This window comes from Corythoichthys intestinalis, chromosome 11, assembly GCF_030265065.1.
Source record: "Corythoichthys intestinalis isolate RoL2023-P3 chromosome 11, ASM3026506v1, whole genome shotgun sequence".
Lineage (NCBI taxonomy): Eukaryota > Metazoa > Chordata > Actinopteri > Syngnathiformes > Syngnathidae > Corythoichthys > Corythoichthys intestinalis.
Genome location: NC_080405.1, coordinates 27,973,668 through 27,992,864, shown reverse-complemented (window position 1 = coordinate 27,992,864; position 19,197 = coordinate 27,973,668). Strand labels below are relative to the sequence as shown.

The window sequence follows — 19,197 nt, the reverse complement described above, 5'->3', positions numbered from 1 at the left end:
TGACACACTAGCCCTTTTTTATTGTAATTTGCCACATAAAAGGCTGAAAAGCATGATAAAGCCCAAACAACTCCCTATGGAGCAGGCTGTGTCCCTCAGAGAGTGTGTGCGTGCCACCTCGTGTAAAACGACGGCGAAGGATGTGACACATGTAGGCGAGGGACAGCGTCTGTGTGTTCTTGGAAACCTGCGAAGCTCCATCTGCTGCTGTTCCCCAACCAGCTGCCAGCCGCCGACGACCCAGCAACACCAGCTATGACTGCTCTGCTGCCATGGCAACCGGCTGCCTTTTGCGGGCCGCCCGGAGTGACCCACCTCGCTCCTCTGTCTCCTCAGCATCTTCGCATCAGCCACTACTAGAATTATCTAAAGGAGTTTTTCATTTTTTATTCAGAGCCCTAGAGTGAATTCTTACACACTCACGTTGCAAATATACATTCATTGTGCAGTACTGTACAATGTTGTGGAACAGAGGTCTGCCGCATCATTTTGCGTGAACCACAAAAGTCAATCATTTGCATCAACTTCATGTTTCTTGTTAAATTAAAATAAACTTTCTCAGAAAGAATTCCAGTTTTGTTTTTTTGTGTGTGCTTTTTTGGGTATTTAAATAAATAAACAAAAAATAAAGGGTACGTTTGCATTTTATCCTTTGTTTTTTTTTTGAATGAAAAAAAACATTTTTTCTCATTTTTAATCAAAAAATAAATAGCAAATTAGACCTGTCACCCCCTATTTCATTAAAAAAAATTTTTTGTACTTTTATTTTTTTAAAATAAGAACAATTATTCATTCATCAATTATTCTTCCTTTCCACTTATCCTCAATACCACTGAATTGTTTGCCAGTCAATTGCAGGGTTAGTGGGAAGACACCGGAGTACCTGGAGAAAAGCCACGCAGGAAAGCAGAAGTCTGGCACTTAACCCTTAATTTAAGAAGTGTGAGGCAGGCATGCTAACCACTTGTTCCATCGTGACGCTAAATGTAATTAAATAAATAAATACAAATAATGATAATAGCATTGAAAAAGAGAAAATATTCTTGTTATGTATGTTTTTTTTTCATATTGTAAATCTCTACATATGAGCGCCAACCAGTACCGTTGGACCCCAGTTATCGATGACTAACAGGAAGAAGCAGTATTAAAAGGATTGATGAATGCATGTATTTGGATTTAATGAGGCACATTTGAAAACAAGAGGAAAGCAATTACAGTTTTCAAGGTCCGTCATCATTAAGAGCTGTGAATGAAAAGCTTTAATGGTGTATATCTGTTTAGTGGGCAGTCACTTAATATCAGTAATCATCGGGAATAGCAACTGGCACGCAAAAAAAAAAAAAAAAAAAACATTACAAGCACTCACACATTGAAAAGAACGTCAGCGATGTCTCACAACAGATGCGAGCACTGCTGTTACTTTGCTGGCTCCAGCCAACATTTTAAAAGACAGACACACACACACTAGCGATCAAGCACTAGCAGCATTTATCAGTCATAAGTGTGACTCAGTGTTGAGTTGTACTCGTAAACAGAAGAAAGGAGCAAAATAAACTCAAATCAAAAAGAGAAAGTCAAGTAAATGTTTTCAAAACAAGCTGATTCATCAAAACTAGATTATGTAACATTTAATTTTAGGTACTGTAACTTTAGTAAGCTATATCAATAGGAAGAAAATATGATTTAATTATTTAGTTAATATTGGAAATTTTGATTATCAATACTTTATTTACATTTGTACATGGATTACCAATGTAGCGGAAAAAAAGATTCTTTGTGAGAGTTTTTAGGATGCATAAAATGCAAAATTTGCAAATTATTATTGACTTTTATTTAGTTTGACTTGCTTTGACAAACTGTACTCTATTTTAGCTATTTTTAAAAGGTAGTTCCTATTTCGCACCACTTATATTCTATTCCTGTAGTAATTTAACTCTACATTGATATATTTCGTGTTGGCTTTACAAGTGGTCACATTAACCTTTTATTGGATTATATATCTAAATATCAAAATGAAATTCCTGTCTTAATTTGTGTTTTTCATATTTACAGGATATTTTTAACCACAGAGTTGGGTCAGACTAACCCAAAGCTAAGAAATCATGGCAGCAGTACCACCAATTAGTGTACATATGTAAGCCTGTAAAGCACTTTGGGCGCTGTGATAGTGTAGATAAAAGTGTGATTTAAGGTCGCTCCAACCCAGGGGTCGCGTTAACCGAATATTTTCCGTCGTTGACCGATTTTTTAAAACGGTGACGGAAAAAACTGAAGTCCATCCGTCATTTTGACAGGTTGCAATTCACACCCCAGACCACAGGGTGGCGAGTGAGCATATTAATTAGCTATTGTCTCTCTTGATGCATGACGTCGTTGGCCTTACTCTGAAAAATGTCAAGGCAACTGAGTGTCCGAAGTTTCTTCAAAAAGCCCCAAAACGACGATGGTGTTGATAAAAGAGGTGAAAAAAACAAGGACTGCACAAGCGGGCATGCAATTCAAGTCCATGCGCACCAGGAGGAAGGTGTGAAACTACGTTCAGGCCACAGCAGGTGAACTGATAATTTCATTGTTCCATATGCTACATATGGTAGGCTACCTACCTACTGGGGCCACAGTCAGCTGTTTTTGTCACTGCGGAGAAAAAGTTACATATTCATCTGCTTGATGTGTGATGGCACGGTGTGGATTCTCTGTTAAGCTTGTTCGGACAGAATATTAATTTAAAATGAATGAAAACTAAATACTATTGAATATGTTGAAGCGGTATGCAGTGTTAAGAGTCTTGTTAGCTCGAATTGCTGTGTCCAGCCGCTGTAGCTCTGCTGCTTTCTGTGAACTCTCTATTCAAGCTGGAACGCGCGCGGCTCTTAAGTGTCTCTGTCACGTGACGGTGTCGTAGCCGGTAACGCGCTCGGCGTACGGAAGGTGAATTATGCCAAACAAAGGGTCACCACAATGTCATTATCATCATTTTAAAAATGTAAGTGACGGGTAAAAATAGATTATGACCGGATTTTTATGACCCTGTCAGTCAAAATGACAGACAACGAAAAAGTCTAGCGCAACCTCTGCTCCAACCACAAGTATTTCTAGTCATGTAAGTATCATTACAGCCTTAAAGGTTTCATTGAATGTCGCTTGAAGTGTCAGGCTCCACATCACTTAGAGAGCTGACAGATAGCTGGGAATGATATCGACATCTTGGTCAATTGGAACCTAACACTTGATGGAGGCTCTATGCTAAGTGCACTGTTTGCTTTAGCCACCATTCTCATGATAGATGTGTGTGGGGATCAACAGGATTGGATTAGACCGGAAGGTGAAGGTGTTCTGAAGCTAAAGCAATTTCCACAACAGCACAGCGCAGGGCCCCATTTTTCGCATTGAGAATAATGACAGAGAACACAGGGAGGGTTGTAGCCGCAGGCAGAGAAAAAGCGAACGATGGGAAGTGTGCTCTGGATGAGAACGGGAGATAGCAGAGTAGAGAGCCACCGGGGAAGTGAGAAGCAGTGTGTAATTGTGTGGAAGAGCAAGGCAGGAGCTGTGTGATGGAGGGATGTGGAGAGAGATAGTTGCTTGCTGAAAAAGAGAAGACTCACAATAGGAAGAAATTAAAGACGTTAGAGAAAGTGATGTTTCTATTTGAAAAGAAAAGTGAGTTTGTTATGGGGTAGGAAATGATTTACTCAAAGCAAAAATTAATTTTAATTAGGGAGTAGACATTAACACATTTACCTTTTTAAATGCTGTGTTTTTAGATATTGACTATAAGCCTCGAATTAGTGTGCTGGAAGCGTGGTGGTATCAATGCATCACTTCCTTGACCTCTGTCTGTATTTCATCCCAGCTGATATCAGTTTACCTCACCTCACCTGGCAATCACATAGCACATGTAGACAAATGAGCATTCACACTTTACACCTACAGGCTATGGACAAGTTTCCGAGGTACTTCCGCTTTACTTCATTTTGTCTGCCTAAAACTTCCATTTTCGATTTTTTTACCATTAACTTCAATGGCACTGGAGTGGCATCACTCACTAAAAACCCTGAAAAAACACGATTTGGAAATACCGCATCCTTCTGCCATCTTGACATGAGAAGACAACATAAAGAAGTGGCCGAGCGTGACCACAAGTAAAATATTATCGTATTTTATTCACTCAATGGCAGTGGATGGAAACACCATCAGGAAGCTGAGAGGCATTCCAGTACGTGTCCTGCACAGCCACAAAAAAAGTTGGCTGTGTCCTCATACACGGACACAGGGATTTTGTCTTCATGAAGGCGGATGTAGAACCAAGCCAGTGCCTCAATGCTCCGTTCCACAAACCATGGGTGTTGGTAACACCGGAGGGAGACGTCCATACTGCAGGATGTATATGTATCGCGGGTCCCGGGTGTTCGTGTAGTCATGCTGCCAATGCTGGAAGGTATGTGCTCCAAATATACGAAACCTAAATCTGGTGCATACAACGACTTGTTGCCTTTGCTATTGATATGACGATGATGATTGTAATTATGATCTTTAATGTTATTTACTACAACTACTGCTGCCAGCTTGTTGCTAATCAGTACGTGTTGGATGGCACCGCATAAATCCAAATGTTACAAGTTTTGGTTCGTTTGTTTACAGTTGGAAAATGCTGTTAGGCAAGGGAAGACGACTTGTATGTTGATGGACATATATTGAGACTATGTGCGTTCTACTTTGATGATGGATGGCTCGACTCAAGGGGGCGGCCGAGAGCCAGGGGCTGGGACAGACGGTGGTTTGCCTCGCGGCAGACCATCAGCTCTAGCCCGAGATCCAACACGAACTTTTTAACTTACAGGTGTAAAAAGCTGTTAAGCAAGGGAATTTAAATTGATCTGCCTCACAGCAACACTTACTGTACGTTGATGGACATATATCGTGACGGGGTCGAGAGGCTGGGGCTTGAGGCAGTGGCTCGTCTCGAAGCGGCCCGCCAGCTCGATCCGGAGATCCAACTATGAGGTATTTAAGTGCAGCAACTTTAAGATTGGGAATTGGAGCTGGAATTATTGAGGACAGCAGGATAAAGTCAATCTGGATGCAGCCAAGGGTCTCCGTGATGTCGGTTGTAAGTTTACAGAGGCTCCCTTAAACTCTGCTGTCTTATAACACATTCCTCGTACGCTCAGCCTTTGTTAATATATTCCAAAAAATTTTATAAATTGCGCTTTATTGACCTGTTTTGCACATGCACCAATCGTTTTAAATAAAACAAGAAATGGGATCATGTTGTCCAAATGTTTTATTGCGATCATTGTCTGCAATAAAAAAAGAATGACATACTATTTTTGTTTACATGTAAATACCTTGTAGTATTCCCTTGTAATAACAAAATCCGTGTGAGCCCTTCTGCATTCGGCAAATGTAAGAAAATTTGTAATTTCACCTCATTTTGGTCACTCAAGTGTTCGGTGTATCAATCTATACCTCATGTCAATACAGGCTGACAGGTTGTCATAATTTTGTCCACGAATGATCAACGAAGTGATAAGAACAAACATCCAACCTCGTCTACGTCTAATCTACGTCGTGCTGAATCCATATTTGAAGATTCCGTGGGTTCCTCTGGGTGATTTAGCAGTTTTAACGTTGTCAACACGGTGTTAACTTCAACCCCAACTCATGAGTTTTTTTTCGAAACCGGAGGTTTGAAGCAGACATTGTCCAAGATGGCGCCACCCATATTTCGCTCAAGGAACTTGTCTATAGCTATGTCCAAAAAGCAATTTATATGAAGCTATCATGACATCCTGTAGGAAAAAAAGGAAGTAAAGCCTTTGGAGTTGCTGCACAACATAGTTTATCTTCATTCAAATCACAAGCATAAACAAAACACGCATTTTAGAATTAACAGCACACAAAAAGTATTATATTTTAACTTGAGGAGCACTCTGAGAGAGCAGACCTCCACCGTAACAGATTATCTTCATGACCCCAACATTTTAATCACCTCATGCAAAGCTTGATGATAATCCCTTTATTCATTCTTGAGTTATCTTGAACACATACATGCAGATAAACATACTGTAAAGATAATTGTTCCTGTTTGTTCATTTTACTTGGTATTCATTTCTATATTGTTTTTATATTGTCTTTCTGACTTTATAATATAAAGAGTTCAGCTGTCAGCTTCTCTGAAGCGAGGTCATGAACAGATAACACAGCTGCCTGGTAAAATTCCACTTTCTTGTGAGTCAGTTCATGGGTTAACGTGGGGGGCTGCCTATTCATCTTCGGGATAACAAAATGTGTTGAGAGGTCGGGGCAGATCTTCTCGAACGCACCTGGGGCACTCGAGGACATTCTTCCTGGCCGTCCAGCTTTTAATGATTCTTTCCTAATAAATGTATTTATCATAGGTGATCACTGATTTCTTTTTGATCCTGAATTTTGTGTCGCCACCTCCAGTTCATTAAGAGAATGAAAAAACCTGGGAAAAGAGAAAATCTCGTTCAATACGGAAACAACTACCCTACTGCTGCCTTCCGTAGGTTTAATTTATAAATAATTAAAAATATCTATTATGCATTCACAATTCAGCACAAATTGGTTCTAAAATGTGGTCTGATCAGCCAAATGAAAAAAAAAAACAACAAACAAACTGAAACTAATATCACCCAAACAAATATGTTTTCATATTTTCTTTTAAAATAACTAATAAGTATTCACAGGACAAGAAGGAAAATGTAAGTGAACCTGGTGTGACGGCTAAAGTTCACGCCTGTGGGTTACCATGGGTGACTATGAATCTACCCAGACATATTGCAGGTATAGATTGAGTTGTTATTTTCGCTGGTGCTGATTGTGAAATATGTTCTATTTCCCATTCCAGAGAGGATGAGCTACTGGCGTGAACAACGCCAGATGAACAACTGGAGGCAAACTGTTTTCCCCACGTAGAAATTCACCTTAAAGCTGTCTGCTGCTGAGGCACAGCGGGAGGGCAGAATGCATTCACGGCGCAGAGGCCTGATAAATAATTGATCTGGCTGTTGCTTGCCTGTCTTCTTGCTTCCCTGCAAAACTGACAAGAGGTGAGTGCTGCTTGTCTGCTGCCTTCTCCCCCACTTACGTAAGCGCCTGACCTCATCCGTTGCAGAGAGGCGAGAGTTGGGATTCCCTCCCGCACATGGAGAACAGATGGAAGAGAGGTGCGGTGGGAGCGGCGTGCTGCTTTAGGAGGAAAACAGGTGATAAAAAGCAAACCCATAACTTGGTTCTAAAAATGTGCTAATAGCGAAAAAACAAGAGTGTAGGGGTTGAGTGAGTGTGTGTTGACGTTGCAGTCTGCTAGGTAGGTTGAGATGAAATAACAGGCTGGGGGAATGAGTGGTTCCTGCAGCCCGAGGGAGCCACTTGGCTGTGCAACAACATTGACTGCATGAAGCAATTCCAGTTGGACGCAACAAAACAGTAGCATATTGAAGTGTGATTCTGTTGCATAATGATAACTGCTTCAAAAAATGATAACTGCTTCGATACATCAAAGTTTTTTTGTTTTGCTTTTTAACTTCCATGTAACAAAGTGAATTGTTATTAATGGCAATTCTTTACATTTGCTTGACATTGTTGGGAAATAGTTTTCACAGTTTTCAAAGAAAAGTACTCTACTTGTAAGATAAAACAAACTCAATCACTGTACTACAATTCCAGAAGTTCATGTTTGTTTACTTAGTCCTAAATTACAAAAAGGTATTAACTCATTTGCTGCCATTAACGACAATAGACTTATCATCCCCTAGTTGAAACCCCCTAATTGAGAGCAAAGAAAAACTTTGAGGAAGCCATTAATGATGAAAAAATAAGCAAAAATTTTCGAGAAACAATCACAGTAGAACATTCTCTCTTCCAGGATGAGCAAGCTGCAGTAAGTTTCAAAGGCATCTAAGAATGAGTAAAGGTAGACGGGGAAGTGGGATAACAACAGCCCAAAATTTAGTTGTCAAAAGACAAAACGAGGCAAGTTCAATATGTGCAAATACAGAAGTATATATTGTGATTTCATAGAAAAAAAAATGTCCCACATCTTTTGATGAATGGCAATAAGTTCGAGAAAGGCAGGTGTCCAACCTCTCAGTGTGCTTGTTTGTGAAATCAAAGTGCACAATTTGTGATCCAGATGCTTTTATTTTTCTTTGAAATGCAACTGACAATGTGATAGAGATTCTCACCCACCCTCAAAAAAGGAAGCACACTAACAGAAAAAGGAAGCCAGTTTCTGATACAGTAAGGCAGTGCTTTTAAATTATTTTCTGTTACGCCCCCCCAGGAAGATTTAAGCTTTTCGCGCCCCCACCCACAACTCTCTGCCGCCACTGTAATTTGTATCATTTGCCTATAAATTATTAATAGAAGTATACCTCTGCATAATATTGTGTCCTTTTTAATATTAAAGGAAAAAAAAAAAAAAAAATATATATATATATATATATATATATGTAGCTCAACTTACAATAAAGTATAGAAAAGACAAAGTGCATCACTTTGCCTGAATTAAAAAAAAAAAAAAAAAATTCACATCCAATCTGTAAAAATACATTCACGGTACATTTTTGACCATCTAATAGTGAAAAATAAATTTTATTAAAATCAATCAATAAATACGAATACATTGAAATAACCATTTAACCGTACAAACAAAAAATAATCGAACAAAAACAACAGTGTCATTGGACAGTGGGAGAGTTTTTATTTTTGCTATTTTGCTCTGAGCAACTTGGTATGCCACCTTATATGATGCTAACAGTGCTCGCTGGTTTACTGATGTAACACTGCAAAACAAAGTGCGACGATTGCTGGCAATATTCGGCACGTTTTGGCTGAAAAAAAATCAAGTGGCTTATCAATGTGAGTGGGGTCTAATGTTCATAAGGGATATCTTATTTGATTTGGCTTCCTGTTGTCCGTTGCAGACATTTTTAGACACAGACTGGTCTTTTCTCGTCTCCCACTGTATTAAAAGTGAAAGCCAAAGGCTACATACGCTTAGTCATATTTCCTCGTCTTAGCTCGTCATATTTCTAGTGCTCTTTGCTGTGTGCTCGTTTTGTTCAAAAATACCGCGCACACTTTGAAAATGATATATTATTCAAGTATGACAAAAAACTATGTTCCCCGAGGTCACATGCGCCACCCCTGGAATTGCTCTGCGCCCCCCTAGGGGGGCCCGCCCCACTATTTGAGAAGTACTGCACATGGTTAGATGGAGACGACTGACTCGCTGTGGGGACCCCTGAAGGGAAAAGCCAAAAGGAAAAGAGGAAGATTTTGTTATCGAATTTGAATGGAGTGATTTAAAGGTAACGTAATGGTATACTGTACTGACTTCTAATTGAATATAAAAAGGTAGGTCTTTTGAGCATCTGGTCACACACAGCTGATACCAATTGGGGCAGTCAGTCAGTCAATTCAAGGAAGAAGCTCTTTAAACGATTTGCCTCTGACATTTAATAATCCTCTAGGGATACATGCATCAATAATGTAGTCGGCATACTCTCGCTCTGCAAACGTTGAAATCAGTTGGCCACAGTAAGACAGGTTTCAGTTCATTCTTTGCTCTGCTTAAACATGTAAAAGTAAAATAAAGCATAATTAAATAGTATTACGTAAAGTACAGTACAGAATGTCTTATATACAGTTGATGCATAAAGTATATATTGCTCACATTAATGTAATGTATGGTCAACCTCGCTTCGATCAGTGATTCTTATTCATGGCTTTCTACTATGCATAACAATACAGTACAACTCGACTGCACTCAGGCCTCAATGTAAAAAATGCCATTAAATTAATTTCATTTCGTTGTTAAAACATGGCATTCATTTCTTAGAAGTTGGCTTGAAGCTACTGTCGTGTCTTTTTTTGATAATTGCAGTAATTTCACGCATTGATTTCGTGACTGGCAGGTGGGAAATGACTTTGTGTAAAACAAATCTCCAGTGACATTTGAAGAAAATTGATACCGCCTACCTAAAGCACCCTAGTAATGATAATTAATACATTTCACTCAGGCCAAGCACTCATGAGTTTGATAATAGTAACTATTAATTATTGAGGATGAGTAGACGCAGTCTACAAACCTGTGATATTTCTGCATAGATGCAGACTATTGGTCGGGCTGGATGAGCTAACGTCTATGTTGTCAGTGAGGACGCTTTATGAGTTAGGTCATGTTATTGTCTCCAAAGGTACACCGTGCTCTTTGGTTTGATTCATGACACGATGTTAACTGAATATCGACAGCAGAAAATGTCACTATAATGTTAGATCACCTTTCACACTGCAGAGGGAACTGATTGTGATAAGAAAAGACACCACATTTTAATTTATAGTGATAGTTTTGTTCCTCTGTGCTGCTGTTTGGGTTAAAACAGAGTTCATACAGGGTCTGTTAATATTTTAGTCCAAATTTTTAATGATTGTTAGCCTGTGCCAGAAGTCCATAATGCATGCCAATAAATCTGTTGGCAAACTCGTATACAGCAAAAATTAAACAAGAATGTTTTGATGAAAGAACACCAATGATGAAACTGTTTTTCACCATTGCCATATTTGTAAAAAATTTCCTAGAGCACTTAGATGCTCTGTAAAAGTACTAGCAAAATATTCAGTGCACAGATGAAAACAAAGTTGAATTGCTTGGCAAGAGCACACAATGTGTATTGCGATACGGGACTGCTTTGCTTTCTCCGGGCCTGGACAGGTTGCGAATAGTAAAATGAATTCACAAGTTTATTAAGATATTTTGCAGAACAACTTGAGGCCATCAGACCCAAATATTAAAGAGACAAAGGCAAATTATTATTATTATTAAGTTCCACAGTCGAATATCACAGGTTTGTAGATTGCGTCTACTCATCCTCAATAATTAATAGTTACTATTATCAAACTCATGAGTGTTTCTCCTGTGTGAAATGTATTAATTATCATTACTAAGGGGCTTAAGGTAGGCGGTATCAATTTTCTTCAATTGTCACTGGAGATTTGTTTTACACAAAGTCATTTCCCACCAGTGTGACTGACTGAGCTTGTGGACAGGTGTCTTTTATACTGATAATGAGTTAAAACAAGTGCCATTAATAAAGGTAACGAGTGGAGCCTCGTTAGACCTCGTTAGAAGAAGTTAGACCTCTTTGACAGCCAGAAATCTTGCTTGTTTGTAGGTGACCAAATACTTATTTTCCACTCTAATTTGGAAATAAATTCTTTAAAAATCAAAACAATCGGTATAAAAGACAGATTGTTTCTCTATTGGTGGGGTATCAATGCTCCAATAAAGAGGAGAAAACGTCAGTTTGGGGAGAGAGATGCCACAAAGGAAAGTGGGTGCATGTTCACAAACCCACGTTTGAATCAGGCAGACTCTGTAATGAATTGGACTGTCGCCGCCTAATAAATGGAGTCTTGAGATGGGCAAAAGGAAATGAAGGGAGTAGGGAGATGTCAAACGACATGAACGATGAAGAATCTCATATGAGGGCCAATATTACACCAGCCTATTAGTTCTTCTGTCTCTGCTGGCGATGGGCGTAATGAGGCAGTCTCTAAAGACCAAATTGATGTCTCCACTGTCTCCAAGCCTCTAAGGAGGAGGGGGAGGAAGTGGTAAGGATGGCCAAAGCGCCACATCTGCCAGCTATGTTTTTACTCATTTATTATAACCTCCAACACAGAGAGTTTATATTGCCACCGCTGTTTTTTTGCGTGTCAGTAAAATGATACAGTGATACATCTACTTATGAACGTCTCTACACAGAATGTTCAGGTTACACATCATCTCAACTGGAACATATTGCCTTTTGTTCCGAAAGAAATATCACACTACGAAAGGCAAAAATACAGTATGGGCTGCTACTTGCAGCTCTCAGAGTTTACAGAATTTAATATAATTCTAATTTATAATTATAGCTGCTCTGCCATTGGCTATTGCCTAGCATCTAATTAGCTACGAGGGAACTCAACTCTGTGTATCCCAGTGCTTTTATTCTTTATTATTTGTATTTTACAATATGCACAAATCTCACCTTTCGTCTTTTATAAAGTATAAAAATGTATCAAAACATCATGTTTTGATGCATTTAAATGCTTTGTAAAATATTTATGTCTAAATGTTGGGGGGCTTGGAACGGATCAGGGCATTTACATGGAAAACGCATCTCTACTTAAGGAATTTTTAGTTTGCCGAACTACTTTTAGAACCAATAACTTCCTTAAGTAGAGGTACCGCTGTACTTATTCATACCATAAAAGAGACGTTTGTGGAAAAGTAGGATCTTGTGCCACAGAAGATCCTGCAACATGTTGTTCTGGATCCTGGTTCTTTGTTGAAACATGTCCAAAGATTGTATACAGTGGTATGAAAAGTATCTGAAACTTTTGGAATTTCTCACATTTCTTCATAAAATCACCATCAAATGTGATCTGATCTTTGTCAAAAATTACACAGATGTAAAAACAGTGTCTGCTTTAACTAAAGCCATCCAAACCTTTATAGGTTTTCATATTTTAATGAGGATAGCATGCAAACAATGACAAAAAAGGGGGAAAATGAGTAAGTGAACCCTCTTTCTAAGGAGAATTAAAGAGCAATTAAAACCAATTTTCACCAAACAATTTAAGTAAAGCTGCCCTGCCCACTATAAAACACACACCTGGTAAGAATTGTCTTGATAAGAAGCATTGTCTGATGTGTATCATGGCTCGGTCAAAAGAACTGTCTGAAGATCTGCGATCAAGAATTGTTGAATTGTATAAAGCTGGGAAAGGATACAAAACCATCTCTAAAAGTCTGGCTGTTCATGAATCGACAGTCAGAGAAGTTGTCTATAAATGGAGAGAGTTTGGCACTGTTGCTTCTCTCCCAAGGAGTGGCCGTCCACCAAAGATGACGCCAAGAGTTCAGCGCAGAATACTGAGAGAGGTAAAAAAGAACCCTAGCGTGTCTGCTAAAGACTTACAGAAATCACTGGCACAGTCCAGTATCTCTGTGCACACATCAAGTATATGTAAAACTATGGCAAAGAATGATATTCATGGCATTCAATGACATTCACTGCTGTCTGAAAAAAAAACATTGTTGCTCGTTTAATGTTCGCAAAAAGGCACTTGGACACCTTACAGAAGTTTTGGCAAAATATTTTGTGGACTGATGAAACCAAAGTTGAATTGTTTGGGAGTAACACACAACATCATGCGTGGAGGAAAAATGGAACAGCTCACCAACATCAACACCTCATTTCCACTGTGTAATATGGTGGAGGGAGCATCATGTTTTGGGGCTGTTTTGCTACCTCAGGGCCTGGTCAACTTGCAATCATTAATGGAAGAATGAATTCAAACATTTATCAGGATGTTTTGCAGGACAACCTGAGGCCGTCTGTCAGAGAGTTGAAGCTAAAAAGACGATGGATGCTGCAACAAGACAATGATCCAAAACACTGAAGTAAATCAACTTCAGAATGGTTTCAGAAGAACAAAATACGTTCTGGAGTGGCCAAGTCATAGCCAGACTTGAACCCCATTGAGATGCTGTGGCATGACCTAAAGACAGCAATTCATGCCAGACATCCCAGGAATCAGGTTGAACTACAGCAGTTTTGTAGAGAAGAATGGGCCAAGATTAGTCCTGTTTGATGTGCCAGACTGATCTGCTCCTACAGGAAGCGTCTGGTTGAAGTTATTGCTGCCAAAAGGGGGGCCACAAAACGTCACTCTTGTGCATTGGAAGTTGTCTCCACAACAACACAGATGGCCAATGGGAGAGCCGAGAATATGTTCCAATCCGCGGTAAAATCAGTTTTAAATTACCAAAAACACATCGACACAAGTCATTGACAACAGTCTGTCTTGTGCTAGCCATGTTGAATAAACTTCTCCATTCTCCGCTCGCGCTAGTTTGTCGCTTTACCAACATCACGTCCGCCCGTCGCTGATTGGGCCACTCCGCTGTCTGTTTGCTGTGGCTTGCTCCGCCCTGGGAATCTGATCCGCCGGATGGTCGCCAGACTCAGTCGCTGGAGTTCCAGGGTAGAGATTTGCGACGTACAGTACATACATCCTATTTTAGAGTGCCCTGTTTTTGGCATGTGCTCATGACTGGGAAGAAAAATGTACCTTATAACAAAAAAACAAAACAAAAAAAAGTGGTTAAAAAAAGGTGATTTTGGATTAAAATTGGTCCTGGAGAGATTGCAGGACAGAGAGACGCAAACAAAAAAAGACAGACTCACAAAATAAAAGCTTACTCATAATTTACGTGCACCACACGTTTTTAGAATGTGGGAGAAAGCCAGAATACACTGTATGCAAACCACTACACCACCATTTTCTCTGCGGGTGAATAAACCAAATCTAGAAAATCTAGGGACACATTGCAATGCTTTTAAATGTTATATTAAAGATTAATGAATCACCAACATGCATGAGATGTCTTTATTCAAACTTTCTAAAGCCCTCAGTATTTTTCAGTTGATTCCCTCGATATACTTTCTTTCTGAATCCCATTGTGACAGCCTTTTTCAGAGTGGCTGTCCACCTTAGGATACTAATCATGAACAAAATGCCTAATTAGTGAAAGTGCAATTCAACATGTAGACAGGCCGAAAGCGAGAGCTGACCTTATTAGCAAAACCTTACCTCCTCGTTTATATTTCCTGCTTTGTCTCTACAACATCCCTTCTCTTCACTTATAAAATGGTTTTTAGTAACACTCAAGTGTAATTCTCCTCATCATAATACTAGACAGTGAGCAACTCTGTCACTTGGAGATGTTATTGCAATGCATTGAAAAAGGGCTCACTTACTGTAATGGCATAGAACACAAGGTGAGAATTTGGGAATCAGCAGGAATTCTTAATAGTATTAATAACTTTCAAGGAGCTATCATAAAATGCCTGAACAAGTGTTTGGTGACGCTGGTGTCTTACTGCTTTGAATGTGAGCCAGCAGTCATGTAACCTTCAGTGTATATTCTTTTCTTCCTGTCTTTAACAGCCTTGTTAACACTTGGTCTCTTGTGGAATAAATGTCACAAAATAAAGTTATTTAAAAAAAAAAAAAAAGTTAAAGATGTGTATTGCACTGTTAACTGCAATTTTTTATTGCTAACTTTTACGAGTCCGCAGAGACTATTATAACTTTGGGGTCGATTAATCAGCAATTACGTGGTTTGGCAGCAATACGATGCTTCAACAGGTGGGAAATTCATGCATCTGGAAGGATAGTGGGAGGAACAGTATCTAAACCCTGTGCGATTTTTAAAATTCCAATATTGAATTTACATGGAAATATGGAGATGGAGTTGTCCTATATTATTGAGTAGCCGATTAATATCGGCCCATAAAAGCATTTTAAAATGACTTCGATAATATCGGCTTTTCATTATCGGTTTTGACCCAATATGGATGTTTCCCTCAAAGCGAATGTAGAAGCCTTCCACCTTCTGTCAATGTACAAGGGCTGGTCACAGCTTAGCACAGCAGTTATGCTTATTGAACATTAGATGTCTCCGACCTAAGATACTTGGGATTTGATATGTGAGCTGAGGGCTTCATATAGTTCCTGAACAGCCTTAAAACTTAATGTCGGCGGACAAAACGAAGACAAGCTCTCTGACAACAATAGACCGCAATCAATGAAAATATACTGTAGCCTCCACTGTCAAAACGAAAAAGGTAAGGAAACAAAAGAAGAAACAGTGACACATTTTAAAATTATATCTTAATATAAACCTTTTATTCAGTGCATTTTTGTGTATACAACAAATAATAAACAACTGGAAGTCATCAGGCATCCTGGATGTCTGCCTGCATAATGTTGTTTAAGTTTATCCTGGTAGCTTGGAACATATGATCCAACATGGGTTAATTACATACAGCCTACGTCATGCAGCTGAAGACTAGAAGTCCCCTGCGTCCTCCCATGCAACAGAAAGATTCACCTAATACAAATCTCGAGGGCACCCAGAACAAAAAGTCCCGCAAAAAGCATGTACCAGAAAGAAGCCATACGGCGCTTCAATGGACACAAAATGTGCCCTTTTTTTGTACATCGTGTTTGTACATGCCCTGTGCAAGAGAGGAAAGATGTTTATTTATGAAGCCCACCCTTATTTTCATTCTTTTTTTTTTTTTTTTTTTTTAAATACTTTTACAAATATGACATCCCTATAAAATGTTAAGCCACCTAAAAGTCCACAGTATTCTTTTTTTATTTTAAATATAGAAAATATCACCACAACAAGTTACTCAAACATATAACGAGCATCCTGGGAAGCCATATTTCTATTGTCGGTCAAAAGAAGTCGACCAAAAAGGATGACGAGGAGGAGTAATGACACGATCACGGAGGAAAAAACCACGAAGACGAGAGACAGACTTTATGACAGAACAAGAAAGGGAAGGGGATGTCGTTTCGTACGTCGGTCGTCAAGCGGATCCCCTCGAAAAACATCGAACACTCCAATTTGACTGACATCATTTCCTCTGCTGGGTTTATCAAAAATGTACATTAGGGGAAGAAAAAACATCAAGCCTTGCCTTTAAATTGGCTTCCTTGGCTTAAAGGGACACTCTTTCATTCGGTCTTTGGTTTGCTGGAACCCCTTTGCGACCAAAATACTAAACAATGGCAGGGGAGGACAACAAGAGGGGATTACCAAAAACTAGCAGATAAACCAAATGAAAGGTTCTTGGCTAATTCGGAAATTAGCAAAAAGAAGGACAGCTGTGGCGTCTCATAGAAGGGAAACAAAGTTAAAAGAGCTTCTACACTCAGACCTCACATCAGGCCAGATGAGCGTAGGCTCGCTTTCCCCATGCATGTGCGCTAGGACAAAAGAAGAGCTACAGTCTGGCCGGCATAACCAGATCGGCCTATGCCGGGGAGTTTATAGGCTTTGTATTCACAGAAGCATGGATGACAGAGATCAAGGCTTTTACTGTATCCTTGCAGCCTCCAAGACCCACATCTGCTGCCCTGAATGCCCACTAACTCACTTCCCGTCCCTGTCTGACGGACACACAAGTGCTTGTAGTTAAGATGAACTCAGAACTGTTATTGTGCACAGAAAATGAGAAAAATCATCAGCAAAAAAATAGCTAAGAGTTGAGTGATCACGTGGTAAATCAGTGACTAAACTTGTCCAGATGAGTTATTAATGTGCCATGATGTCTTGTTAATGTTGTGCGTTGGAAATCATGATAAATGCCTATTAGTGTGTTTTTGTAATTGTAGTTATTGATGCTTTCTAGGTGTTAATGCGTAGTATGTTGCAGCAAGTGCCGAACCGCTGTTACAAGAGAGGGTCTGCTTGGATTCGCGCTCTGCTGGAGGTAAGGTTTCAAGGTTGAATTCTGGCGGGTGGCGCTACGTCGACTCATTCTGGCTCACAGCTTTGCCGCCGTTCAGCATGGCCGAGGCGCTCCGACTCTTGGTGGGCGTACCGCTACCGGAGCGGGAGAATTCCGTGAGGTCGTGGAGGGATGGCTCTCTGTACATCGCCACTATGGAAAGGAAAGCGCAATGGATAACAAAACAAATTGGTTGTCACATGAATTATTGCAATTTTTAGCGTTTCATTTATACTACTGTAAATACAAGTTCATAGAATACTGTAAGTACAGAAATATGACATAAAATTTTGCTACTATACTAAACATTTTATAATAGAGACACTCTCATTGTCAGTGTGTGCAGCAAGTATTAATTACATGTTTAGGATTTTTATATAGCAAGGACAGCACACGGCACAAAGCAGGGATCTGAAATGCAAGTGAAAAAACCCTCGAGAAAAAACATGGAAAAACTATTGAACAGGGTTGAAAAGAAGACACGAGACAAGGGAAGTTGAGCAAAAGAAAGGAATTATGACAAAGTGTATGTAAAGCGCTTGGGTTCACTAAGACTTGGTTCATACCGCAGCTCTTAATGCACAATTCCATTTTTTTGTCATATCTGTTTTTTGGCATGCCCGTTCAGACTGCCTTATTCCATTGAGCATGTTCAAGTATCACGCATGCGCACTAATTCGCAGTCCGAGATGCGCTGAAGAAACCGACCCGCATGCGCAGGAGCATCAAAACAAATGACTTCACATGACGCACATACACACATACTGACAGTTTGCCCCGACTCCCGGCCGTGTAAGCAATCTTGAAATACTGCTCTTTTGGAGCAGAAAGAAAACTGAGCATTATCAAGCTTATCCTCAACCCATTTTATTTTTTTATGACTGTTGTCAAGCCCATCCCTCGCCCCAGAAACCGCGTTCAAGCTAGGCGCCAACGCTAATGCACAGCTGCAACACTACCGTAGCGCTCTTTGCAGATGTAATTGCTGCATGAATTCCGATTTGGGAGACTTGACAGGTCAGACCACCGCCACATTCTGGAAAAATGTGGCCCACCTCGGATTTAAACCAAAAACGAAAGTGACCGTCAAGTTAATGCCTCACTTGAGTCGGAGAAACACGAAAAAATCAGATTCTTGCATTAAGAATTGTGGTATGAAACTAGCCTGAGACTACGCGGGAGACTAGGAAAAAGTGAGTTTGTTTTAAGCAAAAGCATGATTAATATTGCCAACAATCTTACAATATTATAGACATATGCATTGAGGAGGGCGGGCGATTGCAATAGAAAAATAATTGAAAACAACTCTCTAAACTAAGCCCTAGCATCAAACTAAAGTCTAAATCAAAATCCCTAACCCTAAACCCATAGCACAAACCGTAACCCAAACTAATATCTTAACCCAGACCAAAAGCATACATTAAAAAAAAACAAAAAAACCTACCGTAATTTCCCGAATATAAGGCGCACCCGTGTATAACGTGCACCCCGAATTTACTTGTAAAACCTAGGGAAAATTATTGTATCCGTGTATAACGTGCACCCTAATTTTAGCACCAATAAATAGAAGAATACAAGAAAACAGAGCTTGTGTACAGATACAGTAATGTCATTTTACTGACTGGTGAAACACAGCACCAGCATAGCGCAATGGTAGTTCAAAACATTACCGTAAACTGACAATATGTAACGTAAGAATATGATCTGACAACTTCTTCAACTTACCAGAATCAAGGAGAAAACAAAAAAGATGTGACTTTTCTTTTAAAGGCTGCTGTATAACTTGCTCGTTTCATCATGATAAATA

The 19,197-nt window shown here is 39.6% G+C and overlaps 1 protein-coding gene across 5 annotated transcripts in view; it reads right to left on the bottom strand.

Annotated features, from left to right (window-relative positions):
* Positions 1 to 12,664: 12,664 nt before the first annotated feature.
* The window catches only part of fgf13a (fibroblast growth factor 13a), a 198,175-nt gene continuing 191,642 nt past the window's right edge, over positions 12,665 to 19,197 (bottom strand). For 4 of the 5 annotated variants that reach the window (XM_057851045.1, XM_057851044.1, XM_057851046.1 and 1 more), the window contains one exon: positions 12,665 to 17,543. In XM_057851045.1, coding sequence (XP_057707028.1) covers positions 17,407 to 17,543 — 137 coding nt within the window. In that variant the 3' untranslated portion in view covers positions 12,665 to 17,406. The remainder of the gene's footprint in view (positions 17,544 to 19,197) is intronic. The other variant, XM_057851042.1, reaches the window with a different exon arrangement.